Raw genomic sequence first — 23,449 nt, 5'->3', positions numbered from 1 at the left:
GCTGAACTGGAAGGCGGTCTCTGATTGGCCAGAGGGCCTTCTCGTCAGAGGCAGTTCCGGGAGATGGCTGAAGGAAAGCCGGAGTTTCCAGAGAGAAGGCGGTGGGGTTGATGTTGTCGGTGAGGGAAGAAGGAAGGGCAGGATGTAGTGTTTAAAGAAGCCTTGGGGTCAGGGATTGTGCATTTATTTTGTGGGAGAGAGGGAGAATTCTGATCTTGCAAGTCCAACCAGTGATTTGTATGTGTTGTAAGCCTGATCCCTCCAACTTGTTGGCTCAAGTTTGTAGCTTTAGAGTAATTGATTGCCCCTATGTGAAGGTAGGATGTCAAGCGACACTTACGTTAAGGATATCAAAGCTGGTTTAAAAAATCTCAACCTTCTCTTCATTGTCCTGGAGATAGGTGAGTGAAGAAAACATTCTGTATTTCACCCATCTGACAGAACACAATCCAGTCCTGTCCTTGTTATGTGAACCTTTCAAGCAGAATTCGCTGATCCGTACCGAGATTGACGTCCTCGATCTGTGTCTCTGCTCCAATTCCATTCCAATTTCATTCCAATTTGGCCAAAGGAGCCATTTAGGATTAACTGGATTGTAGTATTAGTGACACGTTTGGATACTATGTTAGCAGTAGATGGCTTCCTAACATGAATGAGTGAGATTGATTAAACGTGTTTTTTAAAGAGTCTGGCACTGTGCTATTCCAAACCCTATTTCTTCAGCTGTCTTATTTTCTACTGATATTGATGCTGGTCTTGTGACAGATAAAAGGTCCCCAGCTGGAAATGGTTCATCGCAATGGGAGTAGGAATAGGTGACTTGTTCCATTGAAACCACTCTGCTGTTCCACAAGGCTGAATCTCTCTGTTTTCCTGCCCTATCTCTTGACTCCTTTACTCTCCAGAAATCCTATTGAGCTGTTTTGCAATCAATCAGTCCACTCACACAATCAATGCCTCTGCAGCCTTTTTGGTGGAAAAATTCCAAAGATTCACAGCCTCTGAGTGAAGCAAGTTTCCCTCCCCCTCCGTTTCAGTATTGTTGTCCTATCCTTTAATTTGAGGCTGTCCCTGAGTTCTAGACTCTTCATCCAAGAGAACATCCTTCCTCTACTCTGAGAATTAAAACTATCTTCATGAAGTTGCCTCTCACTCTTTGAAATTCTAGAGGTCCGGCCTACTCAATCTCCCCTCACATGACAAACTAGGAATCAGATGCAGCTTCATAGCACATCTTTTTCATAAGCTAAGGAGACCAGCATTGTATGCAGTATTCCAGATCTGCTGTTGTCAAGGGCATCTTTACTTGAATCCCATTGTGATCAAGGCCAACACATTATCTGCCTTCTTAATTACCTGCTACATGCATACTTGTTTTCAGTGGCCAGTGTACAAGGTCATCAAGATTCTCTTGAACATCAATATTTCCCAATCGTTCATCATTTCAAAAATACATAGCATTTTTGTGTTTGCTGTAGCAAAAAGGATAACATTGCACTTTTCCACAAACTACTCCATCTGCTATGCTGTTGCCCACAAACATACTGTAGTTTGACCATGTCACCTCAAAGTTCTTTCAGAATGTGAAAAGCTCAAAGTGTAAGGTGTGGAAAGAAAATTGGCTGACTTCTGGGATACAACAGACATAGTTGGGCCTTTCTCTGGTCGGCGATACTGGAGGACTGAGTTACTCATATGAATGCTGAAGTCTCTGTATTGTATCCGGTGCTCCCAATGCGGCCTGCTCTACATTGGTGAGACTCGATGTAAATTGGGGGGCCAGTTTATCAAGCACATCTGCTCTATCTGCCAAAAACAGAATTTCTTGGTGGCCAACCATTTTAATTCCTATCCCCATTCCTGATTTGATATGTTGGTCCACGGCCTTCTCATATGTTGGTCCACGGCCTTCTCTTCTGCCACGATGAGGCCACTCTCATGGTGGAGGAGCAACACCTGATATTCTGTATAGGTATCCACCATCCTGATGGATGAACATCAATTTCTCCTGTTAATTTTTTTTCTATTTTTTTTCTTTTCTCCTCCCCCTTCCATCTTCTATTCCCTACTCTGGCCTCTTACCTCTTCTCCTCACCTGCCTATCACCTCCCCCTGGTGCCCCTCCTTCTTCCCTTTCTCCCATGGTCCATTCTCCTCTCTACTCAGATTCCTTTTTCTCCAGCCCTTTACCTTTCCCACCCACCTGATTTCACCCATCACCTTCCAGCTTGTCCACCTTTCCCTGCCCCTCCTTTTTATTGGGTATCTTCCCCCCTTCCTTTCCAGTCCTGAAGAAGGGTTTCGCCCCGCAACGTCATCTGTTTATTCATTTCCCTCGATGTTGCCTGACCCAAGTTCCTCCAGCATTTTGTGTGTGTTGCTCTGGACCTCCAGCATCTGCACATCTCTTGTGTCTTGAAAATATTATATTCGGTCCATTCAACAAAGCCATTTATTATAGATTGTGCTGGTTTAAGCACCAATCCCTGCGATACTCCGCAAATTATAGCCTACTAACCTGAGTCCATTCCCCATTCCTTGAATTGTACCGCTAACTTGCATTCAATCCCCATCATATTCACCAGACTTCTGTATGGGACCTTTATCAATAGCATTCTGAAAATCCAAACACACCAACCACATCCACTGGCTTCCCCTCATCTCCCCTACTAGATGCTCAAAGAACTTCAATGGGCTAGTCAATTATGAAATACCTTTCATAAGTCCATGTTGACTACTCATTTTCCAAGTGAACTGATAGAACAGGAAGCCTGAAGGGAGAAAAAGCCTCCCTAGCATGTCTTTTAAGTCCCTGGGTGAACTTTTTCAAGTCATTCATCATTGTGTTTTCCATTCTATAGGACGAGTGACGAAAACAAAGGATGGGCATGAAGTCAGGACATGCAAAGTCGCTGATAAAACCGGCAGCATCAATATATCTGTTTGGGATGACGTGGGAAGTCTGATCCAGGCTGGAGACATTATCCGACTGACCAGAGGGTAAACTCGCTTAGTTTAACACAACTGTTTAAATTAGAGCAAACATCGCTGTACTTATATGAATGCAAGCAATGGCTAAATAATGCTCAACACACAATCTGCTGGAGGAACTTAGGAGGTTGAGCAGCATCTGCGGAGGAGAAAAAAGTATTGTTGACTCAGATTGAAATTCTGTATCAGGGTTTTGATGTGAGATGTTGGCAATTTTTCTCCTCCCCCCGCCCCCCCACAGATGCTGTTCGACTCTCCTGAGTTCCTCCAGCAGACTATGCATTGCTCCAGATTCCAGCATCTGAAGTCTCTTATGTCTTGCTTAATTCCTGCTGGATTAATATCTTCCAGTATCCCTGAAATTGTCTCCCCTCTCATGCACGCCCTCTTCAACCCTAAAGAAAAAGATACTTTGTGTCTACTTGATCTATGCCTCTCATAATCTATAAACCTCTGTCAGGTCTCCCCTCAGCCTCTGCTACTCCAGAGAAAACAACCCAAGTTCATCTGACCTCTGCTTATAGCTCATGTCCTCTGTGTAGAGATCCTTGTATTGCCTCATCCTGTTGTGTCAGATTATTTCTAACAGGGCCATATTATATTTACAGATATGCTTCAATCTGGAAAGGATGTCTGACACTTTACACAGGGAGAGGAGGTGACCTTCAGAAAGTTGGAGAGTAAGTTCTATGCCTTCAAAGTGGAAACAGTGAAGAAGCTGCTTTAAGCTCAGGTTCTTGCCGCACTGCTCCAGTTGATTCTCTCTAATCAGATAGTCTGGTTAAAGAAGACTTGGTGGCCAAGTTTGCAGGTGATAGAAAGATAGTTGGAGGGGGGGCAGGTAGTGTTGAGGAAGCAGGGAGTCTTCAGAAGGATGGACAGATTAGGAGAATAGCCAAAGAAGTGGCGGATGGAATACGGTGTCGGGAAGTGTATGGTCATGCACTTTGGTAGAAGAAATAAACAGCAAGCAAATTCAGAAATCAGAGGTGCAAAGGGACTTGGGAGCCCTCATGCAGAATTCCCTAAAAGTTAATTTGCAAGCTGAACAGTAGTAAGGAAGGCAACTGCAATGTTAGCATTCATTTCAAGAGGATGAATATAAAAGCAAGGATGTAATGCTGATGCTTTATAAGGCATTAGTCAGATACATATGCAGTATTGTGAGCAGTTTGGGGCCCTTATCTAAGAAAGGATGTGCTGACATTGGAGAGGGTCCAGAGGAGGTTCACAAGAATGATCCTGGGAGTGATAGGGTTAATGTATGAGGAGTGTTTGATGGTTCTGGGCCTATACTCATTGGAGTCTAGGAGAGCAAGAGGGGATCTCATTAAAACCTTCTGTATATTAAAAGGCCTTAATAGAGTGGATGTGGAGAGGATGTTTTCTGTAATGGGGGAGTATAGGACCAGAATAGAAGGATGTCCTTTTAGAACATAAAAACCTACAGCACAACACAGGCCCTTTGGCCCACGATGCTGTGCCGAACATGTACTTACTTTAGAAATTACCCAGGGTTACCCATAGCCCTTTTTTTTCTAAGCTCCATGTACCTATCCAGGAGTCTCTTAAAAGACCGTATCGTATCCGACTCCATCGCCAGCAGCCCATTCCACGCACTCACCACTCTCTGCGTAAAAAAAAAAACAAAACTTACCCCTGACATCTCCTCTGTATCTACTTCTAAGCACTTTAAACCTGTGTCCTCTTGTGTTAGCCATTTCAGCCCTGGGAAAAAGCCTCTGACTATCCACTCGATCAATGCCTGTCAACGGAAACGAGGAGGAATTTCTTTCACCAGAGGGTGGTGAATCTGTGGAATTCATTGCTACAAATGGCTGTGGCAGCCAAGTCATTGTGCATATTTAAAGGGGAGGGTGATAGGTTCTTGATTAGTCAGAGGACCAAAAGTTATGAGAAAAGGCAGGAGAATGGGATTGAGATGGATGATAAATCAGCCATGACAGAATGGTGAGCAGACTCGATGAGTCAAATGTCCTGATTCTGGTATGTGTTTATGGACTGCCATGTACTGAAGCTTCAATACGGAGCTCACTGAGGGATTGGAAGTGAGTGTTTCTTGTTCCTGATCTTGATTATTGTTGTGAGGGGGTGCCACCTCCTCACAGGAGAGGGAGAGATTTCAGTGAGAGGGAGGGGCAGATTCAATAGAAACTTTCAAAAGGAAATTGATAAAACCAAGCAAAAATACTTTTGGTGCTGTTAAGGATAAATAACAGCAAGGAGTAAAGGAGAGATCCCCTATTCCATTTCAAAAGATCCTGTACACTGTTTGTGCCCAGCTTGGTGGGGGCAGAAAGCCTTGTTTCTGATACTTGTCTTGTCAGATCCATTTTACTGTTGCCTGTATAATACTCCCAAATAATGTGTTGACTGAAATTTACCTAACTGATTGACAATAGCTGTGAACTGTGCAGACACGCAAAATCTCAAATACTTGTATTCCCTTTTAGATTTTGTATGCAGTATTCAGAAGTGCCAAATTTCAGTGACCCAAATCCTGAGTACATGGCCCAACCGCTGTCACAGAACAAACCGGTAAGTCTGTTGCCTAAGTGGTTGGTTATGCTACAAATAATCTGCTGGAAGAACTCAGCAGGTTGAGCAGCTTCTGTGGGAGAAAAGGAATTTTGACATTTTGGGTCAAAACTCTGCATCAGTCCTCAGTCCACCAATCATCACTCCTCCACTCAGTCCTGATGCAGGATCTCAACTTACTTTGAAGATCTCTTCCCCACCCCACCCCCCCCCCATCACCCCCTACCAACGACGCTGCTCAACCTGCTGAGTTCCTTTGGCAGATTATTTGTTGCTCCAGATTCTAGTATCTGTAGTCTCATGTCTCTCCCTGGAGGGTTATGCTGTTTGAATTTAATGCCATTTTACATTTCCCCAATACTATATGGAGGTGGAATTTCTGCAGGTGGTTGTCAGTTCTCTGGTGCTCTATCCAAGTGGTCATTACCATGACTTTTCCAGGATAATTATTTCCATTTCTATTGAAGCTGTTGGCTTTTTGCTGGGCTACAGGTCCTTTTTAACCACACAAGGAGCAGAGATCCCAAGGCTTTTATTGTCTGACAGTCACGTGCCCATAGTTTCAACAGAAGGTGGAGTCAATCAATGCCTCGTCTGACTACACCCCTCCTAAACCCTGGACACTGGGGCCAATCTTCTAACTTTGGTGAGTGTGTGGACAGGCTACTTTACCAATGAAGGTGTCACAGTTAATTTTGAATCCTTACCTTCTCCACACACCCAATTCCCCGCCATCTTGGATTGGAGATTTTCCCAGTCTATAGGCACTGAGCTGAAATGTAGTCTAACCACTGAAATGGATAGACTTGGGTTCTTACTGATGTACTAGAGTTGCAGATTTATACCATCAGGTGCATACTGTGACCCTTTCACTAGGACTGAGTGTGCTGGTGGTAGGATGTGTTAGATTGTTGGAGGTAAGCTTGTGGAGGGGGGGGAGGTTGGGAATTGAGAGTTGCTGGGCAACATGACTGTCCCTCAGCAATGTGGACATTGGTTTTGAAACAGTTCAAGGAGCAGCTCACCTTGACCTAGCATGAGAGAGTCCAGTAGTTTTGCACAATCAAACAATAATCTGTGTTTTGGAGCCATTTGAGGTTGGGACTATTGCATAACTGGTGAGCGGTATAAGTTAGGGATAGGAAGCCACTTATTTACTAACACTACTTTCATTGTCATTTGGAGTTGACCCTAATGGACCTACTGGTCTTTTCCAGACTGCCAGTTTGTATTGTCAGGATTTCTACATGGGGAGAGTTTTTTTTGGTTTGGGGGAGGTGTGATGCAAGTCAGTAGAAGCAGACAGTGTCATGGAAGAGGAATGGAGTGAATTTCAATAGTTTATGGATGGTTGAGCCAGCTAAACATGACCACCTTTTTTCTTCCTTTTTAAGACTCCACCTGAACAAAGTTCTTCAACAGCTAGTCCAGCGCCTTCAACTCCCTCTGTTAGTACCGGTAAGTACTTTCATTAAAGGACCCACAGTATTCCACATGACTGGCACCACTAATCCTGGAATTTAGGAAGAAATTCCTTTGTGCAATGAGAAACAAAGACACTGAAATGTTCTGAGGTTTCTGTTGGAGTGACAGTGCCCAGGATACTGTACTGTCTTCGATGAAGTACTGAACTAAGGCCCAGTATGCTCTTCGAGGTTGGTGTAAGTGACCCCTTGGCCCTATTTTGAGAGTCGGTAGTTCTTCTAGGTTTTCTGGGTCCAATATTCATCTGTCAATAAACCTTGTTGGAAGTATATAATACAGTTATCGTTACAGTATTGCATATTAGAAATTGCTATGCGCAAATTGGCTGCTGTGTTTCCAGCATTGCAATAAATGACTGCATTTCAAAAAGAAAACCTTTGTTGGTTGTGAAACCTTTTGGGATGTCCTGAGCTTGTGGCCAATTCTTTTTTCCAGCAGGCACAACACATGTTTACCATCACTGATTTCTCTAATTGTTGGCATAGCTCAGTGATGTATTCCTGCACTCCCCTGTGACTATTTAAAGTAATTCTGCCAAAAGTGAATGCAAACTTTGATAGCTTACTTGCAAAATTGCCTCAACTAACATCTTAAAAAATGTGCTGTGGTCATTATTACATTGGTGTCTGTGTGAGCTTGCTCTGTGCAAATTGGCTGCGGTGTTTCCTACATCACGCGAGTGGCTGCAAAAGTACGCAAAACATTGCAAAACATTCTGGGATGTAAGGTACGGCAAAAGATGAATGCAGCTCTCTTCAGATGCCCTGGGTTAGATTCCAGCTCTTTTTGATGGGATGAAGATCTGGCTGCAAAAGCATTCAGTGTGAAATGTATTTTGACAGTCAGTTTGGCTCCTTGTTGGCACTTGAATGGACAACCTTGCTCGACCAGGCCACAGTGTCTCTGGTGTTAGAAAATGCAATGTCACAAGCATGTAGTTGTGCCTAGGTTTGATCATGGGGCAAGGTCAGGTCATTGGGAGTTTAACTTCGCCACTGCCTTTGCCACAACTAACAGATGATAGGAGGCAAAGTGTCTTTCACTTTCTTGCCTGAGATCCCTGCATGTATAATTCACCTGAGAAAATGGGGCGGAAGTTTTGACAATGCACAGCCCTTTGCACCTGACTGAACCTTTCTGCAATTAACCAGTTTGTAACTATTTATTTGATCTCTTGGGGAAAAGGGAAAAGGAACCAGGTCCCAGGCAATAGCAGAGGGTTACAGAGTCATGCAGCAAAGAAACAGACCCTTCTGTCCAACTGGTCCATTGTCTGTGTTGTCCAGCGTCCTAGTCAGACCTGCTGCGTTTGGCCTTAGCCCTTTAAACCTCTCCTATCCACATACTTATCTAGGTGCCTTTTAAACATTGCTAATGTAGCTGACTCAACTACTATTTCTAGCAGCTCTCGCCTCTGATCTTAAACCTACACCACCTTGTTTATAGCACACCCTGTTGAGGAGGGGTGGGGAAGGCTATGTCCTTTCACCCTGTCTATGCCCCTCATGATCTTATACACCCTTGTCTAGGTCACCCCTCAATCTCCTGTGCTCCAGAGAATAAAGTCGTAGTCTACGCAGCATTCTTTGTAAATCACACCCCCCAGTGCAGGCAACACCCTGGGTCCTGCAAGTGTCAGATGCGGTGTGTAAGACTGTGCTGCTTATAACCTGTGTGGACCTTTACTGGAATAATTCTGGAAGAATGAGGTCAAGCTACAGTAAAGCTTTTTATGTTCCTAGTATAGACCACGAGTTTGGCAGCTGGGCACATCTATGACAGCATGACATCGGAACTGCTGTTGTAGCCATTGTACCTGTGATAGTTCCATTTGACTTATTAGTTAGTGGTGAACCCCAGGAGGATTTTGACGGACCCCAAACAATGAGTGAAGGTAGTAAGAATCTCTGTTGTCTGGTTCTTGTGTGGCCTGAATGTTGCTTGCCACTTTTCAGCCTGTGCCTATATGTTGTCTAGGTCTCGCAGCATGTGGGAGTGGGCTGTCTCATTTGCTGAGGGGTTGTGAAATGGTATGTTGTAATAGTACTGGAATGCCTTCCCTCTATCTTGTGCTCTCATTTGTTTGCTGTTATCAAGTGAAACAGATCGAATTGGATGAAGATAGGCTTCTACGATGATGGCGAGGTTGAAACTGCCTTCTTCAGCCTTATCTTCAACACTCACATGCTGCACCGCCCTATTGTTGAAGATGGTCATGTTCTTGGAGCAGCCTCCTGTTTAATTGTCCTGACATTCACAAATGGATGTGGACAGAAAGATTGATTAGCAGGCTGCAGTCTGTGTAAATAGTTCTTAATTTCTGCTCTATTTTGTCTTGGAGTTGCTCCCTACTAGGGGAGAAGGCACTGAGCAGAAGAACCATGGAACTTTACCAAGAGGTTGTAACTCAACCAGGGAGGATAGCCAGAAGATCAAATATGGTGCCTGTCTCACTTTGGTGGGCAATTAAGCACAGATGGGGTTGATGGGCATCCCATCAGTACAAGCTTCTAAACCTGAGACTCTATATTCCTCTGCAACTGGATCCTTAACTTCCTCGTTGGAAGACCAGTCAGTGCAGGTTTTCCTCTCTGTACGCCCTTGACTGTGTGGCTAGGCACAGCTCAAACACCTTCTTTAAATTTACCGATGACATAACTGTTGTTGGCAGAATCTCAGATGGTGGTTGGGAGGCATACAGGAGTGAGATAGATCAGCTGGTTGAGTGGTGTCACAACAACAACCTTGCATTCAATGTCAGTAAGACCAAGGAATTGATTGTGGGCTTCAGAAAGGGGAAGTTGAAGGAATACAAACCAGTCCTCAGTGAGGGATCAGAATTGGAAAAGGTGAGCAGTTTCAAATTCCTGGGTGTCAACATTTCTGAAGATCTATCCTGGACCCAACATAATAATGCAGTTATGAAGAGGGCATGCCAGCAGCTATATTTCATTAGGAGCTTGAGGAGATTTGGTATGCCACCAAAGACTCCCAACAAATTTCTACAGATGTACCATGGAGAGCATTCTAACTTGTTGCATCACCGTCTGGTATGGAGGAGCCCATGCACAGGATCAGAAAAAGCTGCTGAGGTTTATAAACTCGACTAGCTCCATCATGGGCACTACCCTCCCCAGCATTGATGATGTCTTCAAAAGGCTATGTTTGAAAAAGGTGGCTTGCATCATTAAGGACCCCCATCACCTAGGACTTGCTTTCTTCTTATTACTATCATCAGGGAGGAGGTACAGGAGCCTGAAAACACACAGTTAATGTTGTAGGAATAGCTTCTACCCCTCCACCATCAGATTTCTGAATGGACAATGAACCAACCTATAAGTACTACCTCGCTATTTTTGTTCTCTTCTTGCACAACTTGTTTAATTTAATTTTTTTTAAATATGTATTTCTTGTTGTAATTTATAGTATTTTTAATGTATTGCAGTGTACTGCTGCCGCAAAACAACAAATTTCACGACATATGTCAGTGATATTAAACCTGATTCTGATTCTGGGTGATGTGATTAGAGAAAGTTTCCTGAATTGCCCGTAAAAGGAAACTAGCTCTATTGATATGCTGTTGTCATTGGGTTTTGTTCCTTGTTCCTGTTGCTCCAGGTAATGAGAATCTGAACGCTGCTGGCACAACTGGAGCTTCCCCAGGCAACTCGAATCACCAGCCGCCAGCGGCAGCAGCGGCTGGAAGAGGCAATGGACGCAGCCCAGGAAATAACCAGGCAGTGGCCACATCCACCTCCACCCCAGCAACCACCACTCTTAGCAATGGAAGGGATCCACGGCGGGTACCAAAACGCTGATTTTTGATCTTGGAACCTCTGACCTTTTCCTTTGCTCTCTTTTTGATAATCTGTCAACTGTATAAAAATGGTATTCTTTTTCAGCAAAGTATATCCAACCCTTCTCCCTAGGCTCCTTAAAATGAACACCTCAAGGTACTGGATGCATGACAGCCAGCAAGATGACACAGTCTGCCACTCCTCTCCCCTACCAAACTGTCTTGTTTAGAGAGATACAGTGTGGAAACAGGCCCTTCAGCCCATCAAAGTCACACTGACCATCACCCACATTTTTTTTAATATACAAATCCTATCCTAACCCGTTTTACTCTCCCCATATTTCCATCCCATTGTTTAATTGCATCTGAATAATTTTTATTCTTTTAAAATACTTTCAATGGGGGTAGAGCATCTGACAATTTAAAGCCATTTAGATCAAATTGATGAGATAAAGCTCTGTCTGCCAGAGAAAGCAGGGTCTCCCAGTGGCCACACATTTTAATTCCACATCCCATTCCCATTCTGATATGTCTATCCACGGCCTCCTCTACTGTAAAGATGAAGCCACACTCAGGTTGGAGGAACAACACCTTATATTCCGTCTGGGTAGCCTCCAACCTAATGGCATGAACATTGACTTCTCTAACTTCCGCTAAGGCCCCACCTCCCCCTCGTACCCCATCTGTTATTTATTTCTATACACACATTCTTTCTCTCGCTCTCCTTTTTCTCCCTCTGTCCCTCTGACTATACCCCTTGCCCATCCTTTGGGGTTTTCCCCCCCTCCCCTTTTTCCTTCTCCCTGGGCCTGCTGTCCCATGATCCTCTCATATCCCTTTTGCCAATCACTTGTCCAGCTCTTGGCTCCATCCCTTCCCCTCCTGTCTTCTCCTATCATTTTGGATCTCCTCCTCCCACTTTCAAATCTCTTACTAACTCTTCCTTCAGTTAGTCCTGACGAAGGGTCTCGGCCTGAAACGTCGACTGTACCTCTTCCTAGAGATGCTGCCTGGCCTGCTGCGTTCACCAGCAACTTTGATGTGTGTTGCTCAGCTGAAGCTTTTGTGAGGGTTGATGGCTGACCTTAAAAAAGACCTATGGTTATTGTATTGTGGACAAATGTCTTTCTCCTTCCACTTGTGTGTATGTCCTCTTCTAGTGATCACAAGCTTTAACTGGTGACTGACATGGATTAACAGGGATGCAGAAGGCCCAGTATTCGATAGAGTGAATTTGCCATAACTAGACATCCCACCTCTCCCAGAAGTTCCGGGAGTCTCCCGCATATCGATAGTGGCTCCCTGATGCCTGGAAATTATATACAATATCCCGGAAATAGATTTTTTTTGAGAGGGAGAGGGAGAGTGAGCATCCTGATTGGTCTCTCTTCGTGCTAAGAGTGGTCCCCAACCACTGGGCTGCGAAGAAAATATGATTTGGCGATATGAGTCAGCTGCACCTTTCCTCATTCCCTGTCACCCACTGTTGAGCCATTACGCACGCGAGGTCATTACGCATGTGTCATCCATGTCAGCGCGGGAAGGAGATCAACTCCTCGAGCTTGCAAATGATGGTGGGCTGAAAAGTATGTTTGACATAACATCTCTGCTGGCATTCTGGATCAAAGCCAAGGCTAAATATCCTGAGATAGCCGCGAAAGCACTGAAAACGCTGCTTCCATTTCCAACATCATATCTCTGTGAAGTGGGGTTTTCTGCAATGAATGCAACGAAAACTAAATTGCAGAATAGACTGGACCTAAGGAAACCCCTTCGAGTATCGCTGTCTCCCATCATCCCTCGATGGGACCGTGTTGTTGCATGGAAACAAGACCAGGGTTTCCACTGATTCAGCGGTATTGGTGTGTTGCAATGATTTTATATGTTCATACAGGGGAAATATGCGCTGTGTGTTTAATATCCAAACGTTACTTAAAATGTTATGATGCTATTGACTTATAATTGACTTATCACCTATATTCCGGTCGTGATTAACTCCCCCCCGGTCGGCCGGTCCGCAAGAATATTGTCAATATTAAACCAGTCTGCGGTGCAAAAAATGTTGGGGACCCCTGCTAAGTAGACCTATCAGTTTTCTGTGGGCGGGCTTTACAGTCAACCTCAAAAATAATGACAGTGTTGCTCACTGCACTGTTTGCAACAGTGACTTTTCTATTGTCCATGGTGGGTTAAAATGTAAAAGACATGTTGAGGTGAGTTTAACAGGTGTCATTCGTTCATTAGCATAGCTAACGTTATTTAAACTAGCTGGCTGGCTGCTAAGGAGCTACGCTATTGACGTCCTACATGATAAGGCCAAACTCCCTGTAGACTTGCTTAAAGTTGTAATAGAATAAACATGATAATATAAGTACATATTTTAATGTCACATTTTCTGCATATACCCAACTTGGTTTACAGATTAGACAAAATCACTAAACAAAGTATTACATACACCCTTGGAGGTCGACGGGGTGGGGGGGGGAGGGATATGGGGTTGCAGGGGGCAAGGGTGCTACCTCCCTGAAATGGTGGTGATACCTCCCTGAAATGAGTTTTTGCAGGGTGGGATGTCTGCATTACTCAGAGATTAAAAAGATAGAGTTTTTCGATGATCTGAATATGTTGTCTATGCCAGGGTTATTTAGCCCAATAACCAATTGAGACCAAAATGGTATGGTGCAGTCTCACCAGGCCCCCTGGAGTAGGGCAGCTTTTCCATTTGTTCTCAAATCCTCCTGTAAAAACATTTCAAAAAAAAATTGCCTTCCTAAGTTGCTCATTCCACGCACATGTTAATTATTGAATTGTGTACAAGGGTATCTGATCCTTTGGAGGTCAACATTACATATCTCGCTGTTTCAAGATAATACTCTGATTTTCTGTTTTGTGCTCCCAAGTGGGTAGCCTTGCACTTTTTCACGTTATGTTGCATCTCCCACATTTCTGCCCATTTACTCATCTAGCTTGTCCTTTTCCTCTTGAAGCCTCTTTATGTCCTTCCTCCCTCATCACAATCCCAACTAGTTTAGTATTGTCAGCAAACTGGGAATTGTGACACTTAGTTACTTCAGATAAATTATCATTGCTGAGGCCAGAGTACTGATTTCTGCGGTGCCCAAGTACAGTCACAAACAATCCTTTTATCCTAACTCTGTTTGCTGTCTGATAAATAATTTCCAATTCATGCCATTGTATAACCCCCAATTCCATTTGCTCTGACCTGTCATCAACCTCTGAAAGCCTTCTAAAAATCCAAATACAGTGGATTCTGGTTAATTGGGATACATCAGGACCAGTACATTTTGGTTCAATTAAGCACCTGCCCCTGTTAGCTGAAGTTTTGTGGAAATAGTTAAAAAGGTATAAAAGAGACAAACTGAGCAACAAATAATGTATTTAAATAAAATACAAAACCAATACTACTACAATACTATAAAACTGTGTATTAGTTCCTAGTAGTTATTGACAGGAATTCATCCGTGTTGAGTTTGTTTGATTGACTGTAAATGAACAACATCAGCACAGACACCTTGTGGAGGTAATGGACTGCCTTCATACAATGCTGTTGATGACTACATCTTCCAAATTTTCATTTTTATTGTAGTATTCAAGATGATTATCGATACCTTTAAATTCTTCATCATTTCTAACTTTTTGAAGTAGTGAAATTGTTGCATTTTCGCTCTGGCTTTTAATAGCAACTCCAAGCCTGAATGCTTGAAACTGCAGTGAGTAAAACAGTTCTGATTTGTCTTATTGCTTACTTCTTGCCAACTATCTGTGACAAAAGTTATTGCTTTTTTAACACAAGCACAGCAATTGATGCCATTTAAAAACTGTTCACTCGGGGCATGGTGTTGTGACTAACGGCCACACAAGTTCACATGACTGATAGTAGTTAGAAACTGTTTGGCATTGGCCTCTTGTCCCCATTAAGTGGCATAGTATCCCAAATAAACAAAGGAAATCTAGACTATTTACTCCATTAACTTTTGTTCTTTGAGGGTTGTCCCAAATAAGAGAATGCTGCAATTAACCAATGGCCCAATTAACTGGAATCTACTGTACAGGCAATCCCCACATTATAGCTGTTTGGGTTATGGAAACTCATCCTTGTGAAGTTCATAAATCATTACCTGAAAATTTGGGATATGGGATAAAATTTATTCTTGTGGAGTTTGTGTGTGTGTGGGAGGGGTGTTTGTTTATGGAAGTCAGTAGGTACAACGTACAGTATATTTTTTCCCCACTTGCGGTTCGTGATGCGTGCACAGATGATGCAACTTTGTGTTATGGAAAATAGTAAAAAACGATTTCTCAGAATGCATCTCTCATCCCTCCTAACACAGGAGATACCTATACACCACATCTTCTGGTTCCCTTCCTGTCCCCCACCCCACCCCCGTTATCTATTCTACCAGTAGTCACATCCTCGAAGATCTCCAGCAGATTAGTTAATCATGACTTTCCTTTCATATATTCACGATGACTCTACCCAATCCAATTCTTTTTCTTTAAGGTGTTCTGTTATTACATCCTTCACTATAGACTCCAGCATCTTCCCCATCACTGATATCGTGCATGTTTCTAAGGAGCCTCCCAAGTTTACTTCTTTGTAAAACTGCTGCCCATTTCCTAACTTGCACTAAGCTCCATCCATCACCTTGTTTGCTAACTCCACTAGTTCCTTACTCAGCAAAGCCTTGATAGTTACCACTCTGATTCTGCTTTTCAAATCCCTCCACTGCCTTCCCCTTTCCCTGTGTCTGTAACCTATCCTGACAGCACTCTGATTCCATGCATTTCCAATCCCAAGTTTGGAGCTTGCAGTTGAATTTAATCTTTGCTATATGTAAAGTATCTTCGTAAATTTAACAAATGTTTGAAAAACATTCAACTGTTTAAAATACGGTTTAAAAATGATTAAAACGATTTACCCTTGAATAAACAAGAACACAAGTAATGGAATGCATTTACATCAGTTTAATTAAGTTTTAAATAAATGAACTTTTGACTATAGCAATTTCTTCCCATTAGAAGTTAATGTCAGGTGAACAGAATGCAGGCTTGACAGGGAAATTTCCCATCAAAGTCCTGGGGAAGCTGCAGAGATTTGCACATCCAACAACAGAGTAAGTTCCCCAGGATCAGCAAATCAGCTGAGTGGGATTTTAGGACTTCCACCATAACTGGGTGAAAGTTCAGAACTTCCAAGCAAAGCGAGTGAAGACCAGCAGCTGCAAGTAGAGTTGTGGTCTTTTAAGCAGGAGGCCTTCCTCATTATCTCCTTGTGGCCCCGTTTCAAAGTTTATTTGATTATGCTCCTGCAAAGACCCTCCGGATGATCTGTCATATTAAAGACCATATATAATTTTGCGGCTATGTATGTTGTAACAGTGGATTTCTGTGACTTCTTTGATCAGTGCATTGCAGCTAAGCTTGATCCTCCAAATGTAAACTGATATTTGTTCAGTGTCTCTCTCGCACTCAAATAGCCACCCTGGGCAATTGCTGCTAAAGGGCGTGGAAGACATTTGTTAACTTCTGTCTGCATTTGGAAATGGCCTTGGGACTTTCCTAGTGCTGTGTGGTGCAGCTACTCTTGGGCATGCCAGGGATCTAGTTCCTTCCCCACACCATCTCTTTCTATAGGTGAGTACCTAGCATCCACTAAACAACTCCTCATAACAGAACATCCAAAATAGGAGTTCATTGGATGGTCTCCTCTTCTTGCCTTGTTCCCAAGAATGATACTTGAGTACATACACCCAGAGATTGTGGCCAGTTTTTAAAATATTTTGCTTCTTCATTTTTCAAAGCTCTTTACTCGCATTGCTAATTTTCTTAAATAAAACAGAGAATGTTGGAAACACTCAGAAGACCAAGTGGCATCTGTGGAAAGGGAACCAGAGTTGATGTTCCAAATTGGAACCCCTTCATCAGAATTGGAAAAGAGGGTGCGGGAGGGAATTGAGTAGAACAAAGGAAATATCAATGTTAAGGTGGGACGAAATGAGCGAATGGGGACAATGGAAGTAATAGTTAGAAGCACAGATCTGCGTAGCAAGTTTCTCCATACAGAGGGTGGTGGTTATGTGGACTGAGCTGTCAAGGGAGGAGGTGCAGCGGGTACAATTACAATGTTTAAAAGGCATTTGGATAGGTATGTGGTTAGGAAAGCAATCGAGGGATGTGGGCCTAATGCGAGTAAATAGGCATAGTGTTGATAAGCATCACGGTCAGCATGGATAAGGTGGTCATAATGGTTTGTTTCTGTGCTGTGCAATTCTAGTATTTGGTGTATATATTTTTTAAAGCATCAGATTACTGAGTCAGGCAGTAATTTATTCTCTGTATTCAGATTTTTGAGACTAAGTTCCACTCTCGTTCTTGACGATATTCCAAGTGCAGTCCAGCTGACTTTTTGCCATGCTTTTTTTCACTGCCATGCCTTGAATTCTTTATAAATGAAAATATGTGGATACTGGAAATCTGAAATAAAACACAAAATGCCGGCAACACTGCAGGTTAGGCAGCATCTACGGAAAGAGAAACAAAATTAATGCTTCAGGTCAAAAGCCCTTTGTGTTTCCAGCATTTCTGTTACTGTTGTTGAACTCTGTGTAGTTTGAATTACGTTTAAACCCTGGATCGTTTAGTTGTGCCCAATCTAGATGGAGGTGATGTCGAGATTTAATCATCAAAAGTTTGGGAACTAGTCCAATGTTAGTGGTTTATCAACTCACTTGGAACAGAGAATTTTAGAACAAGTCTATATATAAAATATTGGCTTAAAATAAGCTCCAGAAGTCTGAGTGTGGCTTACACTCTGCTCTGGAGTCTAGGCCACTGTAACTAGTATTTAGATAGGGGACAGGTACTATGATAACACAATGCTTAAGAAACCATGTCCCTTATTTCTCCAACTTGCTTTTCTGTTGTATATTTATAAAATGATAATAGATTTAATTTCCTTGCAATTAATAGTACAAAGGCCCCTCTTCTCATTTCATTTATTTGAACCAGTATGAGATGAACCAAAAACAGTAGAAACGGGCAACGGTTCAGGTCAATGACCTTTAAGCAGAACAAGTAAAAATTAAGCTGCAGAGAAAGAGAGGAGGGAATAAAGAGAATAAAGGAGCTGGTTTGTGGTGGGGCGATGACTCCCACTCAGAGCTTTAGCCCTATATGCTGAGTTTTGGTTGAATAGTGCAGGCTTGAGGAACAGCATGTCATTGAGCCACACGGCATGGAAACAAGCTCTTCAGCTCAACTATAATTGCCATTCAAGGTGCCCCATCCAAGCTAGTCCCATTTGCCATAACCTAAACCTTGATCCATGTACCTGTCCAGCTGTCTTTTAAATGTTATTGAACCTGCCTCAATCACTTCCTCTGGTAGCTTATTCCACACTGATATAACCCTTGGGTTCCTAGTCAAGCTTTCTCCTCTTTCCTGAAAGCGATGCTCTCAAGTTCATGATTTTCCAAACCCTGGGAAAAAGACTAATCCACTCCTCTCATCACAACCTAGAGCACAGAATCCAGAGTGATTTTCCCAGTGGAGAACTGAGGACTGGCTGCACATTTGGGGGAGTCTTCTTTCAGGTGCAATGTAAAACAGAGGCATCATCTGTTCTCTTGATGGATGTAAAAGATCCTGGGTGCAATGTTTATTCTTCAAACCAACATCATAGTCAAAAATAATCTGATTCACTACTGCATTGCTGTTTGTTGGACCTTCCTGTGTGCAAATTGACTGCTGTATCTGGTGGCAAATAAGAATGTTTGAAGAGTAATTAATTGGCTGTAAAACCCTTCAGCGTTTTGTTTAAGGTACTGCCTTAATGCAAGTGATTAAAATGGTAGAAATTGCAGTACATGACACAGAAATGATCTACTGCATTTCTACTAGCTGAAATGAGGAAGGTATTCAGTTGACCCATTTCCTATTGTTTAGTCTGGTATCCTGCAGGCTGTGGCTCCTCACGAGCTCATCCGGGTATCTTTAAATTGTGGTGAGAGTTTCCGCCCTGTGTTGGGGCCTAGAATACATTAACATGGGTGGTGGTGGAGGCCAATAGCATAAGAGCATTTAAGAGACTCTTATATAAGCACATGAATATGCAGAGAAGGGAGGGATATGGTCAGTGTGTGGGGAAGAGGAATTAGATTAATTAGCAGTTATTGGTTTAATTAATTCAGCAAACCATAAAGGCCAAAGGGCCTGTCCTGTGCTGCCTATTCCAAGTTCTACATTGCCCTGCAAGGCAGTGAGATACAGACCACCACCCTCTGAGTGGAGAAACAAATCTTTGGTTGCCTTGTAATCCTACTAATTCTTTTATATTCATATTCCTTTGGTTACCAATATCCCTGCCAAGGAAATAAACCCTTGATAGTTGAAGACACCTCAAATCAAATCTCTCCTCTGTTCCGTAGAAAATAACCTTAGTCATTTCATCTACTGTGGCAAATCCTCATAAATCTCGCACACTCTGCGGTCCTGTTGCATCCTTTCTATGGCGTAGTGACAAGAAATGTACACGGTACAGTATATCATTTGTGGCCTAAAAGTATATCTTGTACATTTTGAGCATATTGCTGATAACAGTATATATTCCCACTTGACCGTGAGTAAATCAAATGAGCAACTATGTTTCCTATCTCAGTAAACTTGTCAAGGCCTCCCTCAATGCTTCCTATGTGCCATCGTGTATGGTTTCCACCTGCAGTACTTGTGTTCTGTTACTGAATAAGTCCTTTCAGAACACTAACTGCTTTTTTGACTTGTAAAGTGCCAACAGTGGAAACAATTTTACACAAGCCAGAGTGAGAGCTCTGTATAAAACCCTGATCTCTCAGTCCCTTAATTTTTTGGGATAACTATAAAAGTAGAATGCTGTGCTGTTTATAATTTTTAAATGATTGTCCTGGAGCCAACACTTATACCTCACCAAAATCACTGAAACAGACAATCTGGTCTCTCTCATGCTGCAATTCAGTGACTGTAAGTCAGTAGCACTTCATTGGCTTAAAAGCTCTTTGGGATGTTCTCAAGTTGTGAAAGGCACAATAGAAATGCCAGTTGTTATGTTTCACAGGTTGGTAAAGGAATTGCCTTGCATTGTCAAAGAAATACCTGGTGGCAGCAGATAAGTTCAGAAGTATTCTGGTTTTATACATCAATGTCAATTCTGCGAGAATTGCAGGGCCACTACTTAAAAGCAAGTATGAAAATCTCTGACTCTGAATGTGACCATGTCTGGTCCTACCTCCACATGCTGTCTAGGTTACTGGATGATTCTCCCAGCCTGAAGAATCTTCTTCCACACCTCTACTATCGTAGCAGTGAGATCTGTTTACACACTGCAGAATGGGGATCTGAACCTGGTATCTTCCTAACTGTTTTTTTAAGTCAAAATCATCATTAATCAAGAATTTAGAGGTGCTGTGGCTCTGTTACTGGACTACTTAACCAGAGATGTGAGTTCAAATCCCATGCCCGATGGTGAATTTAAATTCAAGCTTAAGAAACAAGTTAAATTATAACTGTTAAAAACTGTCATGGTGACCACAAAACCATGAGATTATTATTTTAAATAAAAACCCTTCATGTTTACTGATGACTTTGGGGGTGCTGTCCTTACCCTGTATGTGACTTTGGCCCACCAATCGGATTGAATTCAAAGTTCAAAGTACATGTATGTTACCATATACAACCCTGAGATTCATTGTCTTGGTAGCCATTCACAGTAGATACATTAAACACAATAGAATCAATGAAAGGCTGCTTTCAATAGGACAAACAACAACTGTGTAAATACAAAACAAGAAAAAAATACACAATAATAAATGAATAATTAATAAACATTGGGAAAATTATTTGTTTAGCCCTTGAAAGTGAGCCCATAGGTTGTGGGAACAGTTCATTGATGGGGTGAGTGAAGTTATCCCCTCTGGTTCAAGAGCCTTGGCATTCAATACGATCATTCCCTTAAAACCGTCGATAAATTTCAATACCTCCTTGTGTAACTGGAGGTATTAGTTGAGTAGTGACTCAGCCGCAGCCTCTCACTCAACGTCAGCAAGACTAAGAAGCAGATTATTGATTTCAAGAGGAGGAAATCAGAGGTCCATAAGCCAGTCCTCATTGGGGGAGAGGGTCAGCAACTTTAAATTCCTTGGTGTTGGCCAGAAAGAATGACAATCTACAAATTGTCATTCAAATGAATCAAGGACAGTGGAAGCAGTCTTTGTTCTTGCCGCATGCTTGGGGATGGAGGCTGCCATTTTGTGAAGACACTCTGTTCTCCATTTTGTGAGCATGACATGCTGGGCTTGATCAATGTTTTAAAGAAGACACAATGATTCTTCAGGTCATCTGCTGGACTGGAGATCATTTCCAAATAAGAAGTTATTTGTGAGATGTTCTTTGGTTGGCTATAGCATGCAGGTTTGTGAATGTTGGGGTTGATGCCTGTCTGAGGTGATTCAAGCTCATTGCTGATTGAGAACAAAGCGCCATAAATTATTGACTGTCACTTGATGGGAAGAGGGCAATAAGTGGATTTTGGCTTAGAGCAGAGCCAATAACAAGGTGTTAAAGGACAGACACATGGCCTGTGGCCAATGACACAGGAATGCAATATTTGAATTGATAAGGAATGGATATAGAAGTGGATGCTTTGTGTGTGCTGGTAGCGGTAACTTCGAAGAATAACCATTGCAGATACAAGTGTAAGCAACCCTGTGTGAAACATGTGACCAGTGAACCGGGACAACGAGGAACGCCTGGCCAGCGTAAACTCCTTTGCCCGGGTAATACCTTTGCTATTCTTTGACTATTCAGGAGAGTCAGGGATACTTAGTGGGTGTGCACACAAGGTATTTAGTGTATGAATTCACGTATTTGTTAGTTTGAACAATAAAGGTACTTGTCAGTAAATACAGATCTCTCTGTGCCTCACTAAGCATCGTTATAAGTAGAAGTACAGTAATTTTTTTTTTAACAACAGTGTTATCATTTCAGAGGATCTGTCCTGGGTCCAGCATGTAAGTGCCAATACAAAGAAGGCACAGCAGCACCTCTACTTTTCTTAGAAGTTTGTAAAGATTTGGCATGTCATCTGAAACTTTGACAAACTTTTATAGATGTGTAGTGGAGAATGTATTGACTGGTTGCACCACTGCCAAGTATGGAAACACCAATGCCCTTGTACGGAAAATCCTACAAAACGTAGTGGATACGGCCCAGTCCACCATGGGTAAAGCCCTCCCCACCAGCAGCATCCATCTTCAAGGGCCCTGACCATCCAGGCTATACTCTCTTCTCACTGCTACCATCAGGAAGAAGATTCAGGAGCCTCAGGACCTACACCACTAGATTCAGGACAGTTATTACCCCTCAAACATTAGGTTTTTGAACCAAAGGGGATAACTGCACTCGTCCCATTAGTGAACTGTTCCGACAATCTATGGACTCACTTTCAAGGACTCTTCATCTCATGTTCTCAATATTTATTGCTTATTCATTTATTTTATTCTTTCCTTTTGTATTTGCACAGTTTGTTTTTTTTTTGGAAAATTGGTTTTTGGTCAACCTGTTGGGTACAGTCTTTCACTGATTCTGTTGTGTTTCTTGTATTTATTGTAATTGCCCATAAGAAAATGTATCTCAAGGTTGAATATGTACTTTAATAATAACTTTACTCTGAATTTTGGATCCTAGATTTCCTCACTTGCAGGCCTCCACTCAGTTCAGATTGGCAACATCATCTCCATGATCTCTATGAGCACAGGTGCACAACAAGACTGTGTGCTTAGCCCCCTGCTCTACTTCCTTTACGCTTAGGACTGTGTGGCCAAGCACAGCACCAATGCCATATTCAAGTTTGCCGATGACACCACTGTCATAGGCTGAATCAGAGGTGGTGATGAATCAGCACATCGAAGGAAGATTGAAAATCTGGCTGAGTGGTGCCATAACAACAACCTCTCACTCAATGTCAGCAAGAACAAGGAACTGATTATTGACATCAGGAGAAGGAAACCAGAGGTCTATGAGCCAGTCCTTATTGGGAGATCAGAAGTGCAAAGGGCCTCTGTCTTGACTGTCTTTGGAAATGGGTTAGCAAGCCACTCAGTTCAAGGGGAAATAGGCTGAGGATTAAGTGAGGCTCATAAGAAATAGGACAATGTTTTTTTTTTCATTTTATTTGTTCCTTCAGGGATGTTCTACATCTAGATCTATTTCCAGACTGCAATCACTGCATGAAGTAGGACAAATGACGTGTCATTGCCACACAGTGGTAATACTCTGATATTGCAGGAGATCATCTCACTGTAAAGTTCAAATCTGCTAGTCTGTGGAAATTCAACTCTGTTGCTTAGTAGTTAACAAATACTTCAGGCACTAATTTTTTTTAAATATTCATGGATTACTGTTTGCATTCAGCAATAATGTCAGTTAATGGGATTGATTACACAGATAAATACTGTGTAATTTGTGAGGTACAATCGATTGCTTGTATATTGAATACACCTCACCATTTTTTTGACAAATACTGTTAATAAATGCTTCTTTTAAACCTCTTTAAATGTTTCGTGTATG

At 42.4% G+C, this 23,449-nt stretch overlaps 1 protein-coding gene across 1 annotated transcript; it reads left to right on the top strand.

The window, feature by feature from the left end:
• The first annotated feature begins 46 nt into the window (after nt 1-46).
• Nucleotides 47-23,449, top strand: LOC134340528 (SOSS complex subunit B1-B-like). Its single transcript, XM_063037853.1, has 7 exons — nt 47-401; nt 2,862-3,000; nt 3,600-3,671; nt 5,466-5,550; nt 6,945-7,008; nt 10,654-10,838; nt 15,875-23,449. The coding sequence occupies exons 1-7, from the start codon at nt 323-325 to the stop codon at nt 15,968-15,970; spliced, it is 720 nt and encodes a 239-aa protein (XP_062893923.1). The 5' UTR covers nt 47-322; the 3' UTR covers nt 15,971-23,449.

The sequence above is a fragment of the Mobula hypostoma genome, chromosome X1 (assembly GCF_963921235.1).
Source record: "Mobula hypostoma chromosome X1, sMobHyp1.1, whole genome shotgun sequence".
In the NCBI taxonomy this organism is placed as follows: domain Eukaryota; kingdom Metazoa; phylum Chordata; class Chondrichthyes; order Myliobatiformes; family Myliobatidae; genus Mobula; species Mobula hypostoma.
Note: the sequence above shows the minus strand (reverse complement) of the source record. Positions and strands in the feature narration are given on the sequence as shown.